Raw genomic sequence first — 20,385 nt, forward strand, 5'->3', positions numbered from 1 at the left:
ACCAAAACGACGCAGTGTTGCGGTGTTGTGGTGTTGAGAAGATTGTGGAATGGGGTAGGCACCCCCCACCACCCCCACCATCTTGGTCGTTGGTGCGGGCGATCATGGATCATCATCGTCACCCTCATCACACCACCCCTCTCTCCGAGCCCACCACCCCCACCACCCCTCGCCCCACCCTCTTCCTCTCCACCTCCGGCAAGGCCCTCCTCCTCTCCAACTCCAACAAATCCCTCCTCCTCTCCAACTCCAGCAAACGCCTCGACACCCCGAGGAAAAAATATGTCAAGCAAGTCACCGGCCGCCATAACGACACCGAGCTGCACCTCGCCGCGCAGCGCGGCGACGCGGCCTCCGTCCGCCAGATCCTCGCCGAGATCGACTCCATCATGATGGGGAGCTTCGAGTTCGACGCCGAGGTTGCCAGTGTCAGGTCCGCCATCTTTAATGAGGTGAATGAGCTGGGAGAAACCGCCCTCTTCACCGCAGCTGAAAAGGGCCACCTCGACGTCGTAAAGGAGCTCCTCCCTCACACCAGCCACGACGCGCTTTCCTCTAAAAACCGCTCCGGCTTTGACACCTTGCACATTGCCGCTAGCAAAGGTCATCTTGGTACGTACAATTAATAACATGCTCTAACTCACGCACCACCCCTTTCTTTCAAAGGATTTTCGTATCCTCTTTACTTAATCTATGCAATCGTCACGTGCATACTTCCTCCTCATTACCCAAATATAATGATAAGAGAGTTATTATGCTGCCCTTCCAATAATACAAGAGTTTTGTTATTGGCTCAATAGTTCAACGACGGATTTAAGTATATCATGCGCTCTTCATCCCAATCAAACTTTAACTAGAGTGTGATGCTAATCTATCTATCTATAGCTATCTGATATTTCTAAGAATCTTACGTTACAAATTCTATTATTAGTTGAATACAAAGATGAACCATGCAAATAATTATACTTTGGTAACGCCAAGTGTAATTTTTTTTAAAGAAAATATTGAGATTACTTAATATGCTCTAGATATGATGTAAAGCATATTGATTAAAATTTCATCATTAAGTGTAAAAGTGCACCAATATCTTATGAAACTAGGAGGTATAAGAGAAATCACCTTTATTCATAGTATTGATCAAAGTTTACTTAAGAGGTACGAAATGAAAAAGATGCATTATAAAATGTTTTGCTAGTATTTGAGGGGAATGTGTACGCAACATTACAACTGTGTATATTTTATTGTGGCAGCCATTGTGCAGGCGCTACTAGACCATGATCCCGGTTTGATTAAGACGTTTGCGCAGTCAAATGCAACTCCTCTAATCTCTGCGGCTACACGAGGGCATGCAGATGTCGTTGAAGAGTTGTTGTCTAGGGATCCTACTCAGTTGGAGATGACTAGGTCCAACGGGAAAAATGCGCTACATTTAGCTGCACGCCAGGGACATGTGAGTGTTGTAAAGATACTACTACGGAAGGATCAACAACTTGCTCGAAGGACTGATAAGAAAGGACAAACTGCGCTACACATGGCTGTCAAAGGGGTTAGTTGTGAAGTGGTGAAGCTGATTCTTGCTGCGGATGCAGCCATTGTCATGCTTCCTGACAAATTTGGCAATACTGCGTTGCATGTAGCCACAAGGAAAAAGAGGACAGAGGTATGTTATCTTCATGCATGTCCTATAGTTTTATGAGCATTGAGGAATGTTAACAACACTTTTTCTCTCAATATTTTTCAATTCACATTATTTTTTTGGGTAGTATCCTATCCTAATTAGGATCTTTGGAATCTAGTCCGATTCGGAAGTATTTCTACAAACTTTATATCCTCACAAATTTTAGTTTTTTGGACTAGTTGAGATTAATCTTTGGTCCGGAATTTTCGACGCAATTAAACTCTTTTGAGACTTAGGCGCACTTAAATTTTTTTCCTTATTCTTTAACAAGACTTAATAAATTTTAATTAATTGAGGAAAATATGTTTGAAAGAGTTATGGTTTTCTATATCTGTTGATATTGTTTGTGAACAACATATATATGTTTGTAGTTATGCTGACTTGCAAAAATTCATGCAGATAGTGCATGAGCTGTTACTTCTACCTGACACCAATGTAAATACCTTGACAAGAGACCACAAGACAGCTCTTGACTTGGCGGAGGGGCTTCCAATATCAGAGGAAATTCTGGAGATCAAAGAGTGTCTCATTCGTTATGGTGCAGTTAAAGCCAATGATCTCAACCAACCAAGGGACGAGCTAAGGAAAACCATGACACAAATCAAGAAAGATGTGTATTTTCAACTGGAACAAGCTCGAAAAACAAACAAGAACGTGAGTGGGATTGCCAATGAGCTACGAAAGCTGCACAGAGCTGGAATCAACAATGCTGCAAACTCAGTAACGGTGGTTGCTGTGCTATTTGCAGCGGTTGCATTTGCAGCAATGTTCACAGTTCCTGGTGGGGACAATGATCAAGGGGTGGCAGTGATGGCACACACTGCGTCTTTCAAGGCCTTCTTCATATCCAATGCAATAGCACTCTTTACATCATTAAGTGTGGTGGTGGTTCAAATCACGATTGTTAGAGGGGAGATAAAGGCTGAAAGAAGGGTTGTGGAGGTGATCAACAAGATGATGTGGTTAGCCTCTGTCTGCACCTCTGTTTCGTTCATTACAGCATCTTATATAGTAGTTGGTCGACGCAGCCAATGGGCTGCAATACTTGTTACCATTGTAGGAGCCGTCGTAATGGGTGGTGTTCTTGGTACCATGACATACTATGTGGTGAAATCCAAACGCTCCCGAAGGATGAGGAAGTTCTCTAAGACAGGAACACAATTGTGTCGCCTTTCAAATTCGGATGATTCGGAAATAAATCCAATCTATGCCATTTGATGTTACTTAATTTGGGACTTTAATGTAAGTTTGATCCTTCTGTTCAATGCTTTTGTATTTATTTTTATTTGGCAGGCATTGAGAAAGGACTCTTAGCTTAATTTGGAGGTTTCATTTTGTTCATAGAGAATGGCTTTTATGTAAGTAAAATGGTTCCTTGTTACTCATTGTTTCAAAGGGAACAATATAAGGAAGCCAAAGTGGTCAGTTACACTGTTTCTTATGAAGGTTGATTTCACATCACACACCAGTTGTCATATATCTAGTATTTGTCAACATTGTTTTTGTAGCTTTTGTTAAAGTGGTCAAAAGCGCGACCATATTTTTGTAAAAGTAATTTTGGCTCAGTTTGAAGTATTGATTGCTATAAAAATCAACTAAACTCCCAATAACATTCATGATAAAGGGGATAAAATATATAGTTTGATTGTTAACAAAATAATTAGCTTTGGGTCTGGTTTTGTAAACAAACGAAATTTGGAAAAAGTCAGCCGTAAGGCTCAAAGGCACTTCACTAACAATAAAGATATGGAGTTTGATTTAAATAAGACAGAAAGTGATAATGAAGAACAATTTAAATTTGATGAAAGAAAGGATGGGAGTAATGTAACTGGCTATGGGTAACACTAATAATGTGAGTTGCTTGGGATCAAGAATTTGAGTTTATTATTAGGGAAAAAGTTGGATTTTTCTCAAATAAGGTTCATGAGCTGTTGTGTAAGCCCCGACTGTTACTGTGGTCATTGGGCCCCAAAATAGGGTTTCAAGCATGCTTGCATTTGAATAACATTTGTCCTAAAGCCATGATTCCTATAACTCGGATTAACCACACTTCTGAATTGCTACTCTAATTTTTCCCCCCTTTTCCACCATCTTTAATTTCTTGACTCTAATTTTGGTCCAGCACGATAAATCTACACCGTAATCCGTATCTTTGTGAATTGTGAGCTATGTCAGAAAAAGGGCAAGGCCGTTTGGGTCACTTTCAAATGCAAACACTAGATGTTGGACTGCGATTGAAGTTATGACTCTTCAGGGTGTTCCACTTGCTGATCTCTTTTTTTTAAAAAAAAAAAAATATACATGGAGGGCCCAAAGGGCCTCACTTGCTGATCTCTTGTGAACTGGAAACTCTAACTTTTTTTTTTTGGTGATACATCAAAAATTAGTTTAGTTCATCTTGTTGGGAATCAAATATTCTCTGTCTGCAAATTAATTTTAGGTACGAATTTGAGAAATCCTGTCTTGGAGACTGCTTACAAATGTGATGCTTGGTTGGTATTATGTAGCTCAAGATTAACAGCTCTAAATTGCAGCAGAGGATCAACCGAAACATAACAACCATGTTCAACTGTTCAGAATTGTTTTATTTAATTCATAAGAAAAGGAAGTTTACAACAATTCCCATACCCTGTAAACCAACTAAGATAGACCTGCCTGTTGATAACTGGTCAGAATTTTTGTTAAGTATCAGAACTCAGGTGGTAAAAATTAGCATTAGAATAAAAATTTCTGCAGAAGATCATTTCTAATATTATCATAGAAATTAAACTCATTAACAAATTGATTATGTAGAACAATTTATGATTAAATAGTCGTGCATGTCTCTTTATACAATTAGTATATAGACTGTTTACTCATAAATTATAAATGTATTCCGCTACCAATGTTTGGTATAAATTTTGACAAATGTTGGTGGGTGTTGTAGCTAGTAAGGAAGACTGAGTCAAAGAGAGTGTGAAAGGTAAGGGAGCAAAGAGACAAAAGGAGGAATAGTGATTTGGCAAGTGGGATTGAGATTGAAGCAATGCCGTGGTGGTCTCAAACACCCACACAGCGATTCGTGTCTGTGTCACCAAACCAAAGGACCATAAACCCCCTCTGAGTCACTAGCTGCCGCCCATGCCACCACTCTCTCTGATCAAATTACTTCCTCAATTACACATGCTTAACCGTCTCTACTTTAATCATTTTCCTTTCCTTTTTTCTTTAATAAAACATTTCTTTTTATGTCTTTTCATTGTTTTCTATATTTTTGGATGCAATCAAGACGACTTCTAAGGTGAAAAACTGTTTTGTGTCCCAAGTAAGAAAACTTTTCAAGACAGTAGTAGTGTTTCTTAACCGGTGGATTAAGCATTAATGATGATGGTTAAGAAGAAAATTAATGTTTTTTTATTTTATTTTTATATTTCATGTGTATATCTCAGCTAAGACAAGTGTCTTTCCATGTGGACGCACAATGTGGTGTAGGATTTAGCATATGTTTGGTACCACAGAAATATTCAAAAAATTGTGGGCCCTACTGCTGCAATTTTCTTTGCTAAAATGAGCAAATTTGAAGTGAAAAATACATGTTTATCCGTTTTGCCAATAAAGTCCCTCCTTTTTAGTTTTTAACCGGTTGCATGTGGTGTTACTGGAAGAGTTGGACACGTATTGTAAGTTACTCGATAGAACATTTTTTTTTTCTTTTTTCCTTTTTCCTTTTCTAATAATTAAAAGATCTAATTTGAACGTTTTAAAATTTAAAAACCAAATTGATGTATTTTAAATGATTTAAGTACAAATCAATAACTAAGTCTTTTTGTAACATTGAATTTTTAATTTGCAACTCTATGCCCACGGGGAAGTGGGCCAAATTTTATAAAGAAAATCATATCCAGTTTTCTTTTTACAATGATAATATTGATGTTTAAATCTTAGACTTCATCCATATTATTTTAACCCCTTCTTTAAACCGACCTTAGAAAATCATATCCACTAACACCAGCAAACAATAAAAACATGTATACTTCTACTTTTAGATAGTGATTTTTATTTTTTTAATACAGTTCTATTCTTCTATTCCTACGTACCTTTTTATACATATATAAAAACATGTATAAAAAATTTATAGCTGAGTATTGTTTTTTACACTCTAACTGCATACTTTTTATTAATACAGTATTTGTTATTTTTCTTTTTCTCGCATATAATATATTTTTATATTATTATTACTTATCATTTACACTTTTTTTCTCTTTTATTATTATTTTCCCTGCAGTTGCAAATTAGCGGTTAGTTATCACGGATCATTTCTGTTTAATTAATTGTGCGAGTTAATGTTATTTGTATAACCAAAATGGTTTTTGTAAACCCAAAATATTAGTTCACACTTAGTGGAAAAGAGATAAAAGAAAAAATATATAAATATAATAAGTAATATAACACAATATAAATAGAAAAATAGAAAGAAATAACAAGTATTAATTAGGTGTTTAGAAAAATAGGATCTTTATAAATCATTGTTCTTTGTATAAACAAAGTAGCAAACAACTACGAGCTATAAATTTTACTCGTTTTAGTTTGCAGACGGATATTTTTGAATCCGTGCCAAATTGGTAAAAATTAAATTTCTTAAAAAAAAAATATGTGTAATGAATTTGAACAGTATTAGATTCCATCATCTTAAATAAAATGATTAAAAGGAGAGAAGCAGCGACCAATTTGTTTTCTGACAAAATTGATTCATCAGAAAGTCAATAGATAGTTAGCAATGTATGATATATGAAATGCGAAGTTGAGCACATTGTATGCAAAGTTGAAACCGGCAAACTCGGCCTAACTCGTGTCGTGCATTTTCTTTTTCCGCGTTTGCTCCATTCTTTCATTGTTCTTCTGTCTCTTAATTATTTTCTATCTCTAAGTACTTCCACAAAGGGGTAACCTTTTTCCTCCGTTGAACACGGTGGAGAAGGTTTCTCAACTGCCTTTTCACACCTCAACTTCCCGCGTTCTTCACTTGCTTCTCGAACTTCTTCCTTTTTGAAGTTATTAATTAATACTAGTTTCTTATTCGGTTTCTAGATGTCTTAGGAACAGGAGCACAGCAAACCACCCCTCTCTTTCAAAGCACAACCTAAGATGTCTTGTTCTTGATTTCTTGGTTAGTTGTTGTTTTTTCTTTTCCACTTTAATTAATTGTTGCTTACCCATTTATTGAATTGATTTCCTTTTTTTGTTTCAAAAGATCAACAACTTCAATTCCCCAATATTTTTGTAGATTTGTTGAATCCATATTGCTTCCCCCTTTAAAAAAAAGGTTTTTGCTTTGAATTAAATTTTGGTTCCTATTGCTTACTCTTGATTTTTTATTTTTTTATTTTTATGTAGCTATCTCAAATTGCCTCTACAAGCAAGAAGAAGTGGAGTCTGATTGAACGCTGAAGTGGTCAGAATGTGTTTTTAAATCAAGTGGACCTTGAGTGCTTACCTTAATGTACAATTTTGAATTGCCTTGGTGAATTGATACAAGTGGGAGGCAATCAATAGTTGTAACTTGGATACTCTTAAAGAAATGTAAACTTGATAAGTTGGAGCTCCATCATAGTAGTAAAGATACACTCCAAAGATGATGAAGAAACAATTAACAGGTATACGGGGAGATTCTCCCCTGCAATCGGCAATCCGAGCTGGAAATTTAGAATTGGTTCTGGAAATCATCTCTCAGAGTCCAGAGGAAGAATTAAAGGAGTTGCTTTCAAAACAAAACAACTCTTGTGAAACTGCCTTATATGTTGCTGCTGAAAATGGTCATCTTGATATACTCAAGGAATTGATTAGATACCATGATATTGGGTTGGCCAGCTTCAAAGCTAGAAATGGATTTGATGCATTCCACATTGCTGCTAAAAATGGACACTTGGGTAAGTCTCTTTAATTTTCTTGAAATGGGTAGGTGTAGGATCCTTACTAGGTCACTACGTATTGTATATTGGTCCATGTGACTTTTTTATACCAGGGTGTTTGCTAAAACCATTTGAGTATACCTGTACTTTTGCACTAATTTAACTTCATCTTGATGAATGCTATGCTACATATCTTAAGTCTTTGCTCAATTTGTGAAAGAAACTTGGTTATGTATTGATTTGATACCCAACAATATGTATTTCTCAATGATTTAAGTACTTTTTCCTCCCTTCAAATTTGCCAGAATCTTTATGTCTGTTAGAATTTTAGGTTTCCAATAGACTCTTATTTATTGATTACCTAAATTATAATTTTATTATCAATTTAAATTTGGAATTTGTCTAAGTGATTTTCACTTTTATTGGTTTGCAGAGATATTGAAAGTCCTCATGGAGGCCTTTCCTGAAATTTCAATGACTGTTGATCTGTCGAACACTACTGTGTTGCATACTGCTGCAGCACAAGGACACATTGAGGTAGTAAATTTTCTCTTGGAAAAAGGTAATAGCCTGGTAACTATTGCAAAAAGCAATGGGAAAACTGTGTTGCATTCTTCTGCAAGAAATGGCTACATGGAGGTTGTCAAGGCCCTTGTGAGCAAAGAACCAGAAATTGCAATGAGAATTGATAAAAAGGGGCAGACAGCACTCCATATGGCAGTTAAAGGACAGAATCTTGAGTTGGTGGATGAGCTCGTGAAATTGAATCCATCTTTGGCCAATATGGTGGATGCCAAGGGGAACACTGCACTGCATATAGCAACCCGGAAGGGTCGTCTACAGGTAAAAAAACTGCTTTCCTTTTCTGTTTTCTTTCTTAAGAAAGTAACTGATAATGTATTGTTCTATGTCAACTGAACTTGTGCTTTTTATTTTAGACATTAGATTCTAGAGTTCCTCATCATCCAAGACTATGAACAACAAAATAGATTTCTTTATTAGCTCCAGAATACTAATATACTATGTTTCTGTGATACTTCAGAAATGGTCTGGTTTTACTAACATTGATTAACAGATAGTAATTAAAATTTAAATTGGAGATTATTTCAAAGGTAGATGCTTGTCTTTCTTGTGTCCTGGTTAGTATAAGAGAAATGAACTTCAAAGTTTAAACTTACTTATTCAGCGCCTGTGGTGGCTGTGCACTGTGTGTCACTAGTGTCATACATGTGAGCATAATCAATTGATATGGTAAACTGAGGGGGCAAAAATCTAATAACTTGTACAAACTGCTTTTTTTTGTTTGTTACTTAAGTTTTACGTTGTTTTTAAATTTTAATACCCTCAACAATTTGCCCTGGTCCTTGCTTAACTTCTTCTGAATTGATTAGCTTCAGCTGTTTGATTATGTTCTGCAACCATAGCAAGTAAACTTAATGCTTTTGCACTAATCTTGCAGGTTGTTCAGAAGTTACTAGATTGCAGAGAAATAAACACAGATGTTATCAACAAATCTGGAGAAACTGCTTTAGATACTGCAGAGAAAAATGGTCGTTTGGAAATTGCCAACTTTCTGCAACATCATGGAGCTCAAAGTGCCAAGTCCATCAAGTCACCTACTACAAACATGGCCCTTGAGCTCAAACAAACAGTGAGTGACATAAAAAGTGGGGTTCATAACCAGCTGGAACACACAATTAAAACGCAAAGACGTATGCAAGGTATAGCGAAGCGAATCAACAAAATGCACACTGAGGGGCTTAACAATGCGATCAACTCCAACATTGTTGTTGCTGTCCTTATTGCAACAGTTGCTTTTGCTGCCATATTTAATGTCCCGGGCCAGTATCCTGAGAAACCAAGTGAACTCTCTCCTGGAATGTCTCCTGGGGAAGCATATATTGCTCCGGATATTGGATTCATGATATTCATAATCTTTGATTCTACTGCCCTCTTCATATCATTGGCTGTTGTGATTGTCCAAACATCAGTGGTTGTTATTGAGAGGAAAGCAAAGAGACAAATGATGGCAGTTATAAATAAGTTGATGTGGGTTGCATGTGTGCTGATTTCTGTGGCATTTATTGCAATGTCATACATAATTGTTGGGGATCATAAAGAGTTGGCTATAGCAGCCACAGCTCTAGGAACACTGATTATGGCAGCTACTTTAGGAACACTCTGTTATTGGGTGATTGCTCATCGCCTTGAGGCCTCAAGATTGCGAAGTCTTAGGACAACAATGAGCAGTAGGCAGTCAATGTCTATGTCAATGATGTCAGGATCAGAGAATGAGTATAAGACAGTGTATGCAATATAACTTTGATTTCTACCATTTCAGAGTTCTCCCTCCTTTTTTGGCCAGTTACACTAACATTGTAGGTGTTTGTTGCTTAGTAAAACAAACATTAACTAATGCAACAAAAGCATGCCTTTGCAGAACACAGGCAAAAGATGTAATCATAGTCCACTTGATAAGTGAATGTTATTCTAAATTGAAAGTATTGGATCATCATGCCTATTTTAGGTATTTTCACATTAGCTTCATCAGAATTTGAATATTATACAAATTTACTGTTTGTCTATGTCCTATATCACAGAATTTTATTTAGATGAAACTATTATGGCTTGCCATTAATGAGTAACTAGTATTTCTTATGTAAACTGATTTTATGAATTTCTATTTTAGAAGAGAACGAAGAGATCACGGCCCCTACCAAAAAAGAAAAAGGAAGAGAGTGAAGTCGATCTACTTCAGCCTTTTAGTCATATCAAATGAAATTTTTATTATTATGATTCATTAGTATGAATAAGGCTACTTACTTTGGACACCTGGTTTGTGTGTATATAATAAACCAAAGAATAAAAAGGAAAAAGTAAACAGAAAGTTTTGCTTTAAGGATTACTGGCAAGTGCCAACGACTTCTATATATGATATATATACCACTTTACTAAGTTAATGTGTGCCAACTTTGTATGATTTAGGAAATAAAATAACACTGTGACAAGACTTGCAAATTTCTTAATACTTTTATGTTAAATTTTCTTTCCTTCTAAGAATCTTAGGTGAAAATGAGGGAAAACAATTCCAAAACGACCTTCTGGCACATGGTCTATGCAGAAATCAGTATCATTTCTTGTCGAAAGCTCTGCTCTTAAGGCTCTTGATTTATTTATTTAATTAATTAATTTATGTTTAATTAGTTGGAATCTACTATGTCAGTTGTAATTAGCAAAGCAATAATGAGAAGGAGAGAAGAGAGAAATGACTTGAAGTTCAAAGTTCGAACATTCGAATGTAAGAGCCAAATCATATTTTTGTTCTATTTAACGTCTCCATCGAAGTAAAAATCTATGACAATCTTTTGCATTGCGTTGAGAGAACGAAAAAAGAGACAGCATTATTCATTGTAGTATTTCATAGATCAGTGGGCTAAGAACCTAAATGGAATCATAGAAGCTGATGTGAAGTGTGATAGCGTCAACTAAATATATGTTGGGGAACAGGTCGTGAAAAGTTATAAGGGAAAAAGAAATGTAACTTTTTACTAATTTTTCAGCCGTAAAAAAAGAATAAAGGGAGAATATATATATACATATATATATATATATATATATATATATATATATATATATATATGACATGACAATATACAAGCAGAAATATCAGTCCAAACTATCCAGAAGAAAGTGATTTATTTGAAGCCTTGAATGTATCCGCTGACATTACTCACGTGTTCCACTTTGTCACTGCACCCAACAGTGCCACCTTCATATTTTTCTTTTGAAAGGGTCAAAGGGATAAGATCAATATTTACTTATACGTGTGCTTATAATACTCTTTTTTTAGTATTATTGTTGAACTATACTTGTCGTGTTATGCATACACATTTTGACTCCTAATGCAATGTTTTCTGTCTTCCATCAATATGTTCCTGTTCAAACGATCCTAAATGAGAGCTTACAGTGCCATTTGCTAGCTAGTTGGATATGACATGATCGATAAATGCAAATGAAGTGCTAATAATGCATTGCTATTGTCGTGTACGAGGAACATAACTAGAGCATGAGAAGGTTTATATTTGTTAGTTCAAAATTCTCTTGAGTCGGGATTTGTTTAGGGGAAGCAATATATTAATTCTAAGGAGGGACACCAATCAACACTAGCAAATGGCTTGACAAATGATGTGACTAACGCAAGTTGCAACTCTTCGATGATACCCATGAATCTGTTCGGTTGGTGCTTTCTTCTTCTTCTTAAGCTGCCGGGAGCGGGACCCTTGGAATACAAATGTACAAGATGAAAAAAAAACAACAAATCAATTCTCAGAACAGTTAAGTTAACAAATATCTTTAATAATGTTTTAAAAAAAATTTAAGGTTGCATGCTTCCTTTGTATGAATGCATCTGTTGTATGACTATTATATTTGTTGTTTTTCTTTTTCCGGAAAAAATAATTTTAAGAGATCAGAATATATAGAGGAACTTATTATAAATTTTTGTTATCGGGTTCTGTATATAAAGTGTAACAGAAAATCAAATACTAATAGCATCTTAATCTTAAAAACAAATTGATAATATCTTTTAAGTTTAGATGATAAGAACGAGATTATCATCCTTTTTCAAGCTACATGTACAAATGTTTAGACACATTTTTAACACTTATTTTTCTCTTAGTATGTGTTGACACCTAATTTGAATTTTAAGTTCCAAATCTTTCTTCTTCTTATTTTGTTTAAATTATTATCATTATCTTTCTTGTGTAGGGCTGCTACCTCCATATTCCACTTCAGCTTCTGGCCAGTTTCATGGTGTCCATCAACTCTCATGTTTGACTTTTTCAAAATCTTGAGTTATTCTTTTTCCATTGCATTTAACCATTTTTTTGGGTCAATTTAAGCTTCTTCATATCATGTAGGCTCCATGATTGTAACATTGCTCCATGATTTACTACATTTTTAAAAAGTATAATAATTACATCCCAACATACAATTGAATGACAAATTAGTTTTAAAATTTTATAACTTAATATTAAATTATTTTTGAATATTACAACTTAATAATAAAATAATTCTGCAAAAACTTAACTATATACTTAATTGTCACACTTTTTATACCTTTAGGACTAAATTTATAATTTTTATTCCTTCAAAAATTAAATAATCATTAGTTTACACATTCATAGATCAAAATAATGATTTACACTTCAGCATTGGAATTTGACTTTGGTGAACTTTCCTAGAGGCATTTGGGCTCAACAAGGATTTGGAGTGAGGCTCAAGCCCAATCCGTAGCAATATTTATTAGACATAACACAGTTTTGAGGGTTTTTACCATCAACATCGAACACAATTATTCATTTGCATTTCTACGTACCGAAGTACAGACGAATTTAATTGAATATCTGAGGCTATTTAAGAATGGTTTTTTGTTATGCATACAAATTTTTCACTCATAAGAACGTTGGTATGGAGGAAAATATTTTCAGGGAATCACCTAATATAGGGTTTCCTGTCTTCTATCAATAGTTCCCTGTTCAAATTACGGCCATGCCACTAAATGAAGGCTTACATTGGTATACTTGCTAGCTAGTTGGACGCAACAGGATCAATATAACAATGCATTCCTATTGTCGTGTGCGAGGAACATAATAACCACCAGAGCAAGGAAACGTTCATTTCTTTGTTCGAAATTCTCAACGCGGGATTTGGTTTATGGGACGCAATATTTTTCATAATAAGAGAGGGACACTAATGGCTTGAGAATTTGACGTGACTATTTGCAAGTTGCAAACTCTTGGATGATATCGATGTCCATGACACTCACGCACGAAGATCTGTTCGGTTGGTGCTTTCTTCTTCTTCTTCTTCTTAAACTGCCGGGACCCGTGGAATATTCAACTGTACAAGATGAAAAGAAAACAACAAATCAGTTTTCAGAATATGTAAATGTCTCTCGTACTAATCAATCAAGTTGCAAAACCTCTATCTACAGGTTGCATGCTTCCTTATGATTAGTTGAGTGGCATAATTCATATTTTGATCCTATATAAGCATACCATATTAATTAGACATTTGACACAATAAAAATTTAAGAGGTTTTACCTAAATGGTTTAGCTAACTAGTGTACTGGTGAGGAAATTTATACCAGAACGCATTTAAAAATTATAGAAATATGCATCTTAATAAAAAAAAAATTAAACTTTCTTAACCACTGATTAGCATTTGTCTTATTGACACAAAATTAGTGCATGTTTGGGGTACAATAAGAACCCACTCAGAAGTAAGTTGAGATCAAAAGATATACTAGAGTTCATTCTACAAAAACATGTTTTTGAGATCAAAAGATATACTAGAGTTCATTCTACAAAAACATGTTTGGAACTCTCGTAATCCAAACATACTTTATTCATTTGCATTTTTCTACTGAAGTACACATGAATTTAGTTGAACATAGATGCTTTACAATATTTAATGTGCTCTACATTTAATTTTGTAAGCATTTGCCTTTTGGTTTTGGGATAGTTCTACGTTAGGACTTCTTCTTGCCTGGAATCCAAACTAGAATAGTGAGTGGCTTTATATTGTAGTCAGAGATATTAATTCAAATCGTTTAGCATGTTAGAGCTTTAAACAGATTTAGCTTTTCTCGAAGATTCTTTAAATATTAAGTATCTTTTAAAAAAAAAATACATCAACTTGCACATAGGTAGCGACTAGTGACAGAGATAAATACTTAACTTTATCCATTGACCACTAGGACTATGAACAATCAACTCATTGGTGGAGGGAAAATATCAAAATAATTGGTTGTTCTATGTGTTTTGTTCCTTGTGTTTGTCTAATCGGTGCACTACATTGCAACATTCACGTATAGGTGCAAGCAACTTCGAATTCTCCGCATGTGATTCAGTTTCATGCTTGCTTAGATTAATGCTTAGTCAAAACCAAAAGGAAACGAAGAACGGAAGAAGTGCACGCGTAAAGGTTTAATTGTCTGCAGAATAATTGTACACTACGTTGTTTTTTTTATTAATTTTTTAAAATGTGTCATCTGCAGAGTACATGCCTTGCCCCGCAATGGCAACAAGTTGTGATGTGTGTGGTGGGGGCTTTACCCTTTACAGAATGAAATTCCGAATTCTTTTTCTTTTCTTTTGGTTCTAAAATTGAAGGTAGACACATATCTTGTGATAACAATTTGTCAGTTACTTACTATTACACTTTGGTAATTGCATAAAGGTTATACAATTGCAACAATTTAGCTGTATTCTGCAGTCAACTATGGCTATGCTGCTTGGCTGGGGATTCGTTGTTAGTAATGATGATTTTATTTTTAAAAAGGATAAGTCGGCGAAGAAAAGGTTTCAGGCACCAAATGTACCATGATTTTCACATCTCACAGATGAGACTACTCTTTGCCACTTTTTAGGGTTTTTCCTCCTCCAAAAAGGTGAATGGCTGTTAATAACCTTTTTTGGGCCACTGTTAGGTTATTCTAAAATGACCTTCAACTTTTGCCTTCCTTCTTTTCACAATTTAAACAAAGTAAGAAAAAGGGGAAAAGGGATTAAAATATTTGCATAGTAAAAGGGTGCTATGTCCGCAAGACTTAAGACTCGAGAGTGTGACTCAATTCCTTCGAAAAGCATTCCCTTGGATATGAGGTTTGCTCATGTCCCTTTAACCCCGAGACATGTGAAGTTCTCCCTCCACACTCCACAGTTTTTAGAAAGAAAAAAAAAAAAGGAGATAAAAATATGGCACTCATCATTTTTATACACTACCACACCTATCTGTTATCTCTGTTAGACTCTGAAAGAATAATTGCTGGGAAAGCCAGAAGCAATCATTGAGAATCTAGTTCTGGGGAAAAGAGTCAAGATTCAGAACATAGACTTGGCAGTAGGTAAAAAATTTACTTTTTTACAGTGAACCAAACTTAGAAAAATTGTGGGGAAAATTATCTGCATTAGAGTGCAGTTAACTTATCATATATACATTTTTGGAGGGGCAGCCTTACTATTTCAAAGGGGTTAATGGCTTAATGTTAATATGTTATGTCACAGCATAGGATATTAGGGACAAAAAAACTACAATTAAGTGAGATTTGAAAGTGGGAGCTGTGCTTTAGTGTTAATTGTTAAACAGTCAAATCTAAAAAATTCGTGGGGTGGCACAGGATGGTTAATTGGTGTCGACCAATTTCAAATTTAAAAAGACAACAAGACAGTATCCTATCATAGCGCTTTGTCATAGAGAAAAATCCCATGAAGACTTATCATTAGTATGCATTATTTATAAAAAAAAACAAAAGTCACTTTCGCTTGAGTGAATTGCATTCCCCTGGACTAATCATAACAATGGTTACTGCTAAAAAGGTTCAATTTTTATTCAGTATGCAACATGTACAAGAATTGACAGAGAGAGAGGGTGGGAGAGAGAATCAAGAGCAAGAGTATCAATTCTAACAAGTTAATGCTGCAAAACCAAGCTATTAACTCTAGCATCATCAAACTCACTTAACATACAATTGCATTTCAAATGAGAAACTCATCCTTTCTAACCAGGGTCTTCTCCATTATTCCCTTTTTCCCACAAACGGCAGATTGTGAACAAACCTTGTTTAAACCACCCTTTTGCTGGGACTTTTTACAATGAGCAATGGCACTCTCAATAGAATTCTCCAGCTCCGCACTGATACTCCTATTGAACAATTGCAACTCATAGGACCCAGCTGAACTGAGTGAAAAAGACGAAGACGAAGAAGATGACCCAGATGAAGAGGTGGACAAAGATGAAGCCTTGGAAGCATAATGTCGCTGAATCACCCCAGAGAAAGACCTTCTGCTGCTGCTGTTAAGGAAACCATCTTCGAGCATGTCACTGTTCTTCACCGCGCAGGATCTCTGCCTCCTGTGCTTGTTGTCACAAAACAACTCAAATGGGCTTTTGTTTTTGTTTTTGTTTTTGCTTTTCGTAGCATCATTCTGGCATTTTGGTTTCTTAACTTCTATCGAACTTTCCCCCACTTTGCTCGTTGCAGCATCACTGGCACAGCTCTTATCAGAGCAACCAGATTTGCTGAACAAGGATTTCAAGTAACTTTTTGAAGCCTTGAGCCCCTGAGCCAGCCAGAACTGCTTCTGCTTGGTCTGTTTCTTAGGAACATGTTGTTGTTGGTGATGATGATGATGAAGATCACTAACCAACCCTTCTATCTTAGAGCACCATTCAAATTGATACTCAGATGGAAGTGATTCGCAGGAACAAACCCTGCGTGATTCCGAGGGAGAGATGTTGCAGGACTCAAGAGGTGTGGTGGCATTTGTTGACTGCAACATCCTAAATCTACTGTCTTCCAATGATGACTGTGATCTTGAAAAGCCAAAGGTGGAACCAGCGTTTTCAAGAAGCTTTTCCACCATTTCTAAGCGAGGAGGGAGGTGAAGAGGAAGGAGTTTTCCTTTGTAAAAGAGTTCATCAGCTGGGGAAGTTATGGACTCTTCCTTGTTTTGGAACTCGAATTCTCTGTTGTTGTTGTTGTTGTTCTGTTGTGGAATGTCGAGGGAATAAGAAGAGAAGATGTTGGGGGAAGAAAATCTTGGTTCAATGTCAATGTAGTCTTCATCTACATGAACCGATGAGACCTTTTTTGTGGCCATTTCATGTGGCTCTTTCTCTGCTGTGGTTATTGATTCCTCTGTTTGTGTGTGTCACAGAACGGAGATGCCTATGGGAAATTGAGCCTTCTAAAAGGAAAGAGGCAAGGCAGGGTATTCTTTTTAGTGAAGAGGGAAGATGAGACCAAAGTTTGTTATATATAAGATTTTTTTCAAAATTTATTTATTTATAAAATAAAAAAGCAAACTTGTGAGTTGTAAGTATATGTATGGCCTAAAGTTTCTAAAATTAAGTTTGACTTAACTTTAGTCTAAATTACTTGGCTATTCTCTTATCTTTATTTTAGATTTTACTTTGGTTACTTATTTTTTAAAAGTTGGCAAATGACCACTTACTTTTTGAATGTATATTGGAGGTCTCTCAGCTAGGAACTAAACATGCTCTAAGTTATAACACAACTCATGTTTCCTAAAACATTTCAATTAGTTTTTAATACTTTTATTTGTTGAAAAAATTGTTTAATAATTTGATAAATAAATTTTTTAGTAGCTTCTATCATTTTTTAAAATATTACTGTTTAATAAAACTAGTTGAAAGTTAAAAATGGATAAATAAAAGCTGAAAGGTGATAAAGAAACTTTAAAATTAGTTTATTAGGTCACAAGTGTTCAATAAAATCAATTGTTGAAGTAGTTGAAAAATATAAAATAATATATTTAAAATAGATAATAAAAAATTTGAATAAATATTTTAAAAATAAAAAATTAAAATATAAAAAAGATAGAAGCGGTTGGATAGAGCATTTACTACTAGGCCAAAAGCTATAACTATCGCTAGGAATCAAACTTGAGCTTGGCTCTAATACTGGATGAAGTGCTTACCACCAAATCAAAATCTATAACTAATAGTTAGGACATATCTCTTTTTACTTAAGAGTTTAACAATTCAAGCGTCACAAATCAACTGGGACTTGACCCACCCATTTGGGTCTTCCTCGTGGAACAATTGATGCCATACGCACCTCACAAACAAAAACTAATGTTTTTAAAAAAATTTCTTTAAGTCTATATGCATTAGGTCATTTAAACTAACTTTTAACTTTTTTTAACTAGCTTAGCTTATTTGATTGTATGATAAATAACTTTTTTAAATAGTTTTTAGCGTTTTTTGAAATAATACTTGAAGTAACACTTTTTAAAATATTAGTTTCTAACTTTTTATGATGGCTTCTGGATTTCGAGGTCCAGACCCTCCACAGAGAAGAAGGAGAAGAAGCTTTAGAGAGAAGAGAAAATTTAGGTAAATTGTATATTTTTCATTGCCTTAAGCTTGTTATTTACATGCTATTATATAGATGGTTTGATAACAGAATTGTGCTGAGTTGTCTAGCTATGGAATCATTCTAGAATATGCCTGTAACAGAATTGGTTATGAATATCTTCTGGAAGAGTATATATATATATATATATATATATATATATATATATATATATATATATATATATATATATATATATATATATATATATATATATATTCTTAATGTTCCTATTTAAGCTTAAGGCTAAGTATACTGATGTGTCTCCTTCTTTAAACGTAATCCTTTAAGTACTTGGGCTTCAGGATCTTCCTCTTGGGCCTTCCTTCTTCTTGCACCTCCCTTTCTTCTTCCCTCCTGTTCTGCTCTTCTTCCTCAGCACCTTCTGTAACACCCTCTATGTTTCCTGCACCCGTATCATCCCTCGGCCCTTGTAGGATCACCTTGTCCTCAAGGTGATAGTCCTGGCAAAGCTGCTGCCAGTCTTCCCATGATGTCTCCTCTGGTGACAGGCCCTGCCACTGTACCAAGACTTGCCATGGGCTGTGGGGATCAGTGGTCGCGCGACGATGCCCCAGGATAGCTAAAGGAGAAATGAGAGGTTGGGTTCCATGGAAAGTGGGTGGCAGGGAAGGTGGTGACGATAGGTCCGGGTCCCCGCGAAATGGTTTCAGCTTCGAGCAATGAAACACGGGGTGTAAACGTACCCCTTCTGGAAGTTCCAAACGATACGCGACAGGTCCGAGCTTGGCGGCAACTTTAAAAGGACCATAGTAGCGGCGAGCTAGTTTCTCTCCGGTACGGTGCTGCTCCTTCGCGGAATATTGGCGATATGGGCGAAGGCGGACCAAGACCCAATCTCCGACGGCAAATTGGACATCTCTGCGGTGTTGATCAGCATAGTGCTTCATCTTGCTCTGAGCTTTTAAAAGCTTCTTGCGGATCAATTGGAAGGTGGCGTCTCTATCAGTTAAAATCTCCTCCACTGCATCGACCCTGGAAGTTCCCGCAATATAATCTGGGAAATTAAAAGGCTTCCGGCCGAAGGTGATCTCGTAAGGGGTGGTGCCGGTGTTCGCCATCCATGAGGTATTGTGAGACCACTCGACCCATGGGAGCAATCTGCCCCAACTTGCCGGTTTCCGATGGACAAAAGCACGCAAGTATTGTTCCACCACTATGTTTAAGACCTCAGTCTGTCCATCGCTTTGGGGATGATAGGCCGAACTCAGCCGGAGTTGGGTGCCGCTTAATTTGAATAGTTCCTGCCACAGATGACTAACAAAAAGAGGGTCTCGGTTGGAGACGATGCTCCGGGGAAGGCCGTGGATTTTAACCACCAAGTCCAAGAAGAGGCGCGCCACGGCGAGAGCTGAGTGACTCTGGGGTAACATGCCCAGGTGAATGCCTTTGGAGAAACGATCCACTACGACAAGAATCGTCGTGTTGCCGCGATATGGTGGAAGACCGCAGATAAAGTCCAAGGACAAGTCAGACCAAGGTTGACTAGGAACAGGAAAGGGACAGAGAAGGCCAGCTGTCTTCTTAGTCTCATACTTGGTGATTTGGCAGTCTACGCAGCTAGCAACGAAACGCGTGACATCATCCTTAAGGCCATTCCAAAAGAAATTGGTTGTGAGACGAGCTACCGTCTTGGCTACGCCGGCGTGTCCCCCCGTAGGAGTGGCGTGATATTCCGTCAACAAGGTTTGGATGATGGGTAAGTCCGACGGCAACCATATGCGACCCTTATACAATAATAGCTTGTTGGCTATAGAGAAATCAGGGTGAGTGTGGGGGTGGTGCTGAACCTCCTGCAACATGTTCTGAAAGGAATGATTGGCACCAAGTTGGGCATGAAGTTCTTCTAAAAAAG

General features: G+C 36.3%; 3 protein-coding genes across 4 annotated transcripts; 2 read left to right on the plus strand and 1 right to left on the minus strand.

Annotated features, from left to right (window-relative positions):
* Positions 1-3,134, plus strand: LOC114407025 (ankyrin repeat-containing protein ITN1-like). Its single transcript, XM_028369937.1, has 3 exons — positions 1-612; positions 1,251-1,660; positions 2,078-3,134. The coding sequence occupies exons 1-3, from the start codon at positions 105-107 to the stop codon at positions 2,894-2,896; spliced, it is 1,737 nt and encodes a 578-aa protein (XP_028225738.1). The 5' UTR covers positions 1-104; the 3' UTR covers positions 2,897-3,134.
* Positions 3,135-6,366: 3,232 nt separating this feature from the next.
* Positions 6,367-10,151, plus strand: LOC114407026 (ankyrin repeat-containing protein At5g02620-like). Of its 2 annotated transcripts, XM_028369939.1 has the most exons (5): positions 6,368-6,506; positions 6,746-6,824; positions 7,052-7,584; positions 8,000-8,409; positions 9,026-10,151. In XM_028369939.1, the coding sequence occupies exons 3-5, from the start codon at positions 7,290-7,292 to the stop codon at positions 9,884-9,886; spliced, it is 1,566 nt and encodes a 521-aa protein (XP_028225740.1). In that variant the 5' UTR covers positions 6,368-6,506; positions 6,746-6,824; positions 7,052-7,289; the 3' UTR covers positions 9,887-10,151. The 2 variants fall into 2 exon arrangements, with proteins under 2 accessions (XP_028225739.1, XP_028225740.1); XM_028369938.1 differs by having other exon boundaries at positions 6,367-6,824.
* Positions 10,152-15,934: 5,783 nt separating this feature from the next.
* On the minus strand, positions 15,935-17,351 carry LOC114407027 (probable membrane-associated kinase regulator 3). Its single transcript, XM_028369940.1, has one exon. The coding sequence runs from the start codon at positions 17,230-17,232 to the stop codon at positions 16,108-16,110; it is 1,125 nt and encodes a 374-aa protein (XP_028225741.1). The 5' UTR covers positions 17,233-17,351; the 3' UTR covers positions 15,935-16,107.
* Between the last annotated feature and the right edge of the window lie 3,034 nt (positions 17,352-20,385).

The sequence above is a fragment of the Glycine soja genome, chromosome 3, assembly GCF_004193775.1.
Source record: "Glycine soja cultivar W05 chromosome 3, ASM419377v2, whole genome shotgun sequence".
In the NCBI taxonomy this organism is placed as follows: Eukaryota; Viridiplantae; Streptophyta; class Magnoliopsida; order Fabales; family Fabaceae; genus Glycine; species Glycine soja.

Coding starts and splice junctions, on each gene's coding strand:
- LOC114407025 (XM_028369937.1), top strand. CDS start 105: ATGGATCATCATCGTCACCCTCATCACACCACCCCTCTCTCCGAGCCC. Junction 613..1,250: donor CGCTAGCAAAGGTCATCTTG/GTACGTACAATT, acceptor TTATTGTGGCAG/CCATTGTGCAGGCGCTACTA. Junction 1,661..2,077: donor CAAGGAAAAAGAGGACAGAG/GTATGTTATCTT, acceptor AAATTCATGCAG/ATAGTGCATGAGCTGTTACT.
- LOC114407026 (XM_028369938.1), top strand. CDS start 7,290: ATGATGAAGAAACAATTAACAGGTATACGGGGAGATTCTCCCCTGCAA. Junction 7,585..7,999: donor TGCTAAAAATGGACACTTGG/GTAAGTCTCTTT, acceptor ATTGGTTTGCAG/AGATATTGAAAGTCCTCATG. Junction 8,410..9,025: donor CCCGGAAGGGTCGTCTACAG/GTAAAAAAACTG, acceptor CTAATCTTGCAG/GTTGTTCAGAAGTTACTAGA.
- LOC114407027 (XM_028369940.1), bottom strand. CDS start 17,232: ATGGCCACAAAAAAGGTCTCATCGGTTCATGTAGATGAAGACTACATT.